General features: G+C 29.8%; 1 protein-coding gene across 1 annotated transcript; it reads left to right on the top strand.

The window, feature by feature from the left end:
• The first annotated feature begins 420 nt into the window (after positions 1-420).
• LOC119675695 (snRNA-activating protein complex subunit 4-like) lies at positions 421-2,933 on the top strand. Its single transcript, XM_038086901.1, has 3 exons — positions 421-1,089; positions 1,148-1,694; positions 1,750-2,933. The coding sequence occupies exons 1-3, from the start codon at positions 511-513 to the stop codon at positions 2,931-2,933; spliced, it is 2,310 nt and encodes a 769-aa protein (XP_037942829.1). The 5' UTR covers positions 421-510.
• The last annotated feature ends 5,570 nt before the right edge of the window (positions 2,934-8,503 follow it).

Below are 8,503 nucleotides of genomic sequence, written 5' to 3'. Positions count from 1 at the left end.
AATTAATCAAGTGTAGTAAGCATCAAAAATTAATCCATCAAATAAATCCTTAAATATTACTCAAGTGTGTCATGGATCTATAAGAACACTATTAATATTGCGCTTATTCAGAAAATGCACAAAGTCTTGTTCTTCTCAATACATATTGACGTTGCAACTTTGTAACTCACTAGAAGAACAAGACAGCAACACCAACTTCTTATAAGACCACCTTAAATACTTATAAAATCAATTTACATTATAATTTATGATGTTTACTTCATTCATATAAATTATTTATATTCATGCAGTTATTATTAAATTTATTAATAACACACCGCAAAATTGGTCTAATAAAATTTATATTTAAAAATTGGTCTAACTTCACTAAATGTCCAATGCAACACTGATCCAAACAGCTGTATATGCGACTCCATCTTCAAGTTGTGTCAGTGCTACAAGCAAGCGGTAAAGGCAGTGTTGAAGTAATTTACAATTTTGTGTTTTTAAAGAATTAAATTGCTATTAATTATGGAAAATAGCGATGAGGATGATACGTCAAGCGATTCAGTCGATGAATCAGAAAGCGATATTGAAGACATAGAGGAAAATGCTTGGACAGATAATACTACAGTAATTGATAGTCAACTTGACACAGAAACTATAAAAATTGACTGCGAACAACTCGTTAAAAACTTACATTGCTTAATAAAAGAATTGCCAAATACGGAATGTGGTTCTACTGTGAAAGATGCTTTGAAACTAAATGAAATCTTAATAGAGCAATTGGAAAATTTCAAAAAACTATTTACGTTGCAATTAAAGCGAGTTCGATCGCGTTTCAAACTGAATGCAGCATTGATAGAAGTAAAAAAGAGAAGAACATGCAATAAGGTCTCTAAACGAAGTACATTATTGAAGGCTTCCACACATTATCTGGACGGCAACACGTTTTTTAAGGATATTTCTGGGCATGGAGCTCCAAATAATGCTGATTATGTGCAACGTAAAAAAGAAGGAGAATTTTTTCCCATGGATTTAGGGTTGGTTAGCACACATTATTGGACTGACAAAGACAAAAAATCTCTTGTTTGTGGTGTAAAAGAACAGGTAACTTATTGATCATGTGAATAACTTTTTCCAATTGAACTTACAACTTGTATTTCAGTTAGTAAATAGATTAATAGAAAAGAAATTAATAAATGTAAGATGGGAAAGTAAGGAAGATTATTTGTGCTCTTCTAAATTAAAAGATTTATTGGATAAAGTGGATGCTAAATTCTCAATGGATTGGTTTCAAATTTCTGCTGGGGATCTCAAACATAGACATTCTGAAACATCATGTGAGGCAATATGGAATGTTTTACTACATCCGTCACTTAAACATTCAAAGTGGTCTGTAGAGGAAAATAATCGCCTTATAACAGCTGTGCAAAAGTACAATTTTCAAAATTGGGAAGCTATTGGAAATGAAGTAGGCGATCGTTCTGACTATCAGTGTTTTATACAATACAGGAATAATACCTGCTATAACTTACCAAATCGTTTTAAAAAATGGGATAAAAGTGATGATTCAAAATTAATTGAATTAGTAAATAAAAATACCACCAATAATGTTACTGATTGGACAGTAGTAACATCGTATTTTAGGTTCAAACCTAAAGGTGATGTTATAGCGCGTTACACAACCAGATTAAAGCCCAACATAAATCATGGTAAGTACAAAAACATTTACTAAAATGTTTTTATAAAATGTTCATATGTTTTTAGACTCATTTTCACCAGAGGAAGATCTCCTACTTATTGGTCTTGTTAAAAAGTATGGAGAAAAATTTAATACTATACCACGTCAAATGTTTCCCGATCGTACTATTCTACAACTTCGTAATCGTTACTTAAATACCCTGAAGCATCGTCATACAAATACAACGTGGACGTACGAAGATGACAGGAAATTAGTAGAGTTCGTTTCGAAACATGGTCCATCGAGTTGGTTGCAATGTGCTGAATTGCTAGGCAACCATACACGTACTAGTTGTCGTACTCGTTATTTAACAATTAAAAAATTTTATGCAAAAAATCCAAATGCAAGTCTTCAAGACATACCACGGCATAGGGTTTTAAAAAGTGACAATTTGATTAGAACGGATACGTTTGAAACTCAACTTAAATTAGTAGAAACTGATCAAACCAATGTGTTAAAATATCAGTCACTTGTAACTAAGAAGAAACGAGAAAAATCGGCAAGAATTTCAAAGAGAGACAAAGAAAAACGTTTATCTGAAACCTTGCAATCATTGGAATCAGAAATGCATGAGCGTTTTAAGTTTGGTCATGACTACAGCGTATTCAATACTTATTATACAAAATGGCCTTCAAGTATTTTAGCTAAAAATATTATGGCGAATACTTTAAAAGTACCTACTCCAACACTTGTAGACCATGTACTGCTATCTCGCATTCCAGTTTGTTTTCAAGAAACAGTAACAGAGGACATGCAAATATCCAACAAATATTTAGACTGTTTGCCACCTAATTATTCATCAACAATTGGATATAGAGCACTATGTTTGTTAGGAGATGTCTCTAATACGAAAATTGAAAAAAACGTATATCAAAGTGCGGCTGTAAAACTCTTTGAAGATCGACTAAAGTTAACATTTTTTAGTGTTGCTATAACTTGTACCTTGAATCCCACAGAACTAAACGCAAAACCACTTTGTTTAATGAGTGAAGATGATCCATATGAAAATAATGAAGAAAAAATCGTTTTTTGCGATAGATATTATATAATACCAACAGATGTGAATGAACCACAAAAACAAAATAATGAGGTAAAGAGTAACGCAAGTGTTATTATAAATAATGGTGATTGTTCCAGCTTAGCTGTTGAAGCTGTTGAGGCTGATTCAGATGAAGAACCTATTTTGAAAAAAAAAAGATTTTCTTTGTAGAAAACAAGATTTATATATATATATAAACCTATTAGTATGAAAAAAACCCCGAAAATCAGTTTATATTTATATATAAGTACACCAGAAAATAAAGTTTTGAACACAAAATAAATTATTTTGAACCAATGTTAATAAAATCATTATACATGAATTTGACCCCTCATAAAAAGTAAGTTTATCCATTTTCTAAGTAGGGCAAATTGTTTTTATTAAGAAATCAAGTAGGTTTGCATTTGAAATTCAAGGAAGGTACTGTGGAACCAAAATGTAGCTAAGTGAAGCTAGCTTCTTAGTGAAGTAAGGAGATAATGATCTCTAAAACTTATAACAAAACAATGATGCTTGATTTCTAATTCCTTGTTAAAGTAAATTCCATCATTTTCTTTCACAACGTGCAGCTGTTGGTCAACAGCACATTTATTCAAAATCTTATTGCAATTGTGAAATTCGATTATTTTGAAACATAAAACTTCATTTATATCTCGTTTTTTAGTATTCGTAGCATGATTACCTGAACCGATATTTAGTTCCTACTTCTGGCTTAATTTCATTTAAGTAAAGCCAAAACAAGTACAATTTGCAATCAGAATATACTCTGCAGCATTCTACATAACTGCTAGTTTCCTTATAGCAAACAAGTGATGTACGAGAGAATAAATCTTATTGTAGCTTTCTTCTCAAATCCAGATCTATCACAGCATTTTACAGGAATTCCACAAGATAACATTTTCTCCAAAACATAGGTCGTAATACATCCTCCACATGCTTAATAAGTGTTAATTCCGTCAATAAAGTAGGTGCAGTTCAGTTCAGTTCATCCTCCTTACACAGATAAAAGTGAACAAATTATTTTAATTAAATAGTGCATATAATTCAAAAAACCTATTTTACAATATAATAATTTAATCTTAGTTAGTACATTTATAGTTACATGTATTCTTACTTCATAGCAGGTGATATAGAAATTATCTGCCGTTTTCTGTCACGAAAAACTCAATAAAAAAGGAATTTAATTAACCAAATAATTTATCAGTAAAACGCTGATGAAATGCAAGAAAATTTCATTAAAATTATTATTAAAATTATATGTAGAAAAATGGGAATATTTTTTATATAATCCAATTTATAATATAAAATATATACAAATTACAAACATTACATATATTGAAATATATAAATACATATATTGTTTTTATTGTTAACAGTATGAGATTCACAAAAGAAGTTTTTTTGTTTACAAAATTCATACATTATTTTAGTCATTATATGAAACAACCAGAACCTTTTTCTTTATACATATTTTTATTGTTTTATAGTTAAACCCAATTACTTGTAAATTTTAAGAAAACTAGCACTATGTTGCTATATATTAGTGCTTTTTTAATACACTTTAAGATATAAGTAAATACTTATACATAAAAACTGAATATTCGTTCACTGATGAAAATGAACAGTCTTTGATGTTATAATTTTATATTAATTAATTAATTATTATAGAATTTATATATATATATTATGGCTCACTTTCTGTTGCATTGTTTCTGCAATGAAATTAAATGCACTAATATTGAGAGATATGAGTAATGCAATAGCAATATTTGTTTATGTGGATATTGGTTAAATCTTACAACGTACCTTTTATCTAATTACAAATCAATGTTTTGGATTTAAGCATGTTTAATCACAAATTTTCCTTTGCATCACATCCTGTAGATTTCATAGATTCGTAGACCTTAATGACCATAATTAGTGGTTGAAGTCAGACTTAGCATGTGAACAGTCAGACTTAGGAGTCTGACTGGAGTCTGGTCAGACTTTTTAAACGTATTTTTTCTTAGGGCCCTGTTATAGAGAGAGTAATGGTAGCAAGATAGCTAAATTTTTAATAAAAGTAAACAAAATTAAATAATAAAATTTTTACCGGAGAAATAATTCTAGTAACTTTTAATTTATGTTCTGACATCTTATTAAAGTCAAATGTAAATACAAAACGTCCAATAGGATTAATAAAATTATTAAATAACAAACTATAAAATTTAAGTTAATTAAAAGCCACTTAGAAGTGTTTAAAATAATTTTGGAAAAATGAGTAAATTTGGCACTTAAGACAAGTATAATAGTTTACCATTAGTTAAATTTTACAACAACAACTACAAAGCATACATAAAACATAATGCATATTACAGCCATTCTCTCACAATTAATTGTTTTGCCAATACAATCTGTTACCGGGTTTCGACGTAACGCAGCATATCTGTCCAGGCGCCTCTGCTGCGTGCGTGTCTTCTCCAGTCTCGTACATCAAGTCTACCTCTACGCCTTCTTCCTTCAACTACTTCTTCAAAACCTCTTTCGGTAGAGCGTCTTCATCAATTCTCACGACATGACAAAGCCAACAAAGCTGCTGGATGTTAATTCGCTGAAATATGTCAATTTCATAACAAAGCTCGTATAGCTCGTGGTTCATTCTTATGCGGTAGTCGTCGCCAACTCAAAGAGGACCAAAGTACTTACGAATAACTTTTTTCTCGAACACTATCAGCTGCTTCATCATTCTATGATAACGTCTGTGTGTATGTGTGATACAGAAACATAGGAAGGATAAAGCGTAAGTTTTGTTGGTCAAGAGAGAGCTCTACATGCCAATTGCCTATTGGGCACATAGTAGCACCTACTAGCAATAGAGATTCTTCGTCTGATCTCCAGGTTGACATCGTTGATATTTATCATGGCGGTGCCAAGGTAGATGAAATCCTTGACAGATTCGAAAGTATAGTCGTCAGCCTCTAGCTCGGCATTCGAACGACGCACCTTCTCTCTGTAGCTGACATATACTTCCTTTTGCACTCTCCTAATTTAAATTGTTAATTATGTAGGTTGTCTACGCAGTGAACTTTCAGATAACATTTACAGACAATGTTAATTAACGTCCAGTCGTACCCAGCTATGCTCTTTGTCACATCTATTATTATTATTAAGGGATGTAGCACTGCGACCGACAGGTCTATTGTGCCCCTTGTCACAGCTATACTCGTTACTTATTAAATAAGTCCTTTTCTTAATCATGTCTTATTGTGTTGTCATTTAAAAAGTGCTGTCACAAACTTATTTTAAGATATTAATTAACGACAAGACTTTTATTTTAAATATTATAGCAAAAATAGTTAATTTAAAAATTAATTCCTATTAATTTGCCTTGTGGAATCTTTTACAATGATGTTAGGATTAATTTGAGTATGTAGTGAATTGTGATTACTTTCAACTTAACATATAATGTAAATAACCACCTTAAATTAATGCACTTCCGCACTACATTTATATCGCAACTTCTGTTAAATAGCCTGAACGCAATTATCAGTCAAGGATATATGTACTTGATCTTAAGTGCCATAATTAAATGTTTGTTTACTCAGTTGAGTGTTATTAATCATGACTGACTTTCGAATTAAGTAGGTTTATACTTACTTTGGAACACAAAGGGGGTTAAGAAATTTCCATTTAATTGGATGCTGTTATGGTGGCAAGTTAATCAATGAAAGCTTATCTGGCAATGAAAATATAATGCAAAATACCAAAATATTTTAGCTGCATTCATTTCAAGTGATATATTAATGAAATAAACTATTTTCCATTAATAAAATGACATATTTCAGAAAAATCAAGAGTAACAATCAGAATCTTTTTGTAAATGGTGAGATAATGCTTTATAAAATTTTTAAGCAATAATATTTTCTGATTATCACAAAAATGAAACTTTAATTTTGAATAATCACAAAAAATTATTGCTTCAAAGTTTTTGTTAAACATGAACATACATAATGTATATATCTATATATTTTTTCGTAGTTTCATAAGCGAGTAAGTAAAGAAATAAATATTAAACCTTTAGGATTTTAAATTATTTAAAACGTTTCTTGGTTAATAAAATGAATATAGTGAATAGTTACACATAGAACGATTGCACCGTAAACGACATTAAATAATTACTCGGATACTGTCTGACCACTTACAATATGGCCGCTTTGCATTGGCTAGAAGCCACCTTTTTTTTAAATGTTCTATCTGTACAACTGGCCATGTTCCATATCATAGTTCTTGAACTCACGTTGTAATTTTTTTTCTTCTTCTTCTTCCACATATTTATTTGAAAAATTCATTAACTTTGTTTTTAGTACTTTTCAAACATGTGTACATATGTTAAGATACATTTTAATTGATTTTATAGTTAAACTGAACTACTATTATCTTCTATAATAAAAAATTCTCTGTTTTTATGAAACGTTTCTGTGGACGGCGTTCATGGCTTGCTTCCTGTTATTGAACTCTTACATTATCTTCGATGAGTTCCAGTTGTTGTTATTTCCATTAATTTGTTTGTATCACTCATTTTAAGTTCATCATCCTATCATTTGACTTATCTGTGTTCTACCTAATCTACGACAATTAGTTCTATTACGGTTGTTTTAGTCTGCCTTGGTCCGAACGATAGCTATATTTTTTCGGTTGGATTGCTTTTCAATAAATTAATTAACTCCATTTTTATCTATTTTATTTTAAATAAAATTTACTATCGGTTTGGCTATCGCTTCATATTATTTCCTCTTACTGAAAAGTTCGTTCAGTTGATTAATCACTCTAAATTATTCACTTTAAAATGTTCCGTTTTAGAATTTTTCCACTTTTTTAACTTTTCCTCCATTATCGATATTCTCTCTCGTTCGTAAAATACGGAACTAAAGTGAAAAAAGGGTATACCCAAAAGGTGTATAATACATTATATTTAATTTTGTTTTAATTTTTGAGTCGTTACTGTTCCATAAATTGTCATCCTACTACTAAAATATATAAGTAAATTATATTTAACCATTTAATTTATATTGTGGTTCAAGGATTAGAAAAAAATGTATTATCGAATGACATCCTTTCATTTAATGACTTTAACTTCATAGTATCTATTGTAATTTAAGCATTTTATTAACAGGCTTTTTGAAATTGTATTCAGTACTAATTTTAAAGTAACTCTTCATATTTTATTATATCTTTGATTTTTATCAATTTTGATGAGGTTATCCTTTCGGTTAAAATTTAAAAAATCGATGCGTTAATTACGAGACATTTTGCATTCCTACAGCTTCCATTTTCGCCAATTATTACTTGTCATATATATCATTCTTTTAAAAAGGACATTTATACTTTTCTGTTAATTAGTTAATAATTAAAAATAATCGTTGAAAAATATGCCAGCTTCATTAAATTTATGTGAATAATACTTTTGAGTTCCGATTGTCCTTAACGAGATTGTGCTGAAAATCTACTAAAAACAAAGTTAAAAACTGTGTAAAACAAAATTCTCTTATAACTCGAAGTCAAAGTAGTATTCCCAATACCGCTATTCGCATAGTTTTTATATATTATTGCCAACTGGCAAGGAGTTTTGGTACCAGATAGGTGGTTAGTCTGTTAAGTTTAATAAAGATCAATAAGTATTATTTACCACTTCAAAAAAATTAATGTACTACTTAAATATACTATATTTGAAAAAAAAATGTGAAAACTGATACTTAGTTCTA

This window comes from Teleopsis dalmanni, chromosome 2 (assembly GCF_002237135.1).
Source record: "Teleopsis dalmanni isolate 2A chromosome 2, ASM223713v2, whole genome shotgun sequence".
In the NCBI taxonomy this organism is placed as follows: Eukaryota; Metazoa; Arthropoda; class Insecta; order Diptera; family Diopsidae; genus Teleopsis; species Teleopsis dalmanni.
This window is presented reverse-complemented; position numbering and strand designations above follow the sequence as displayed.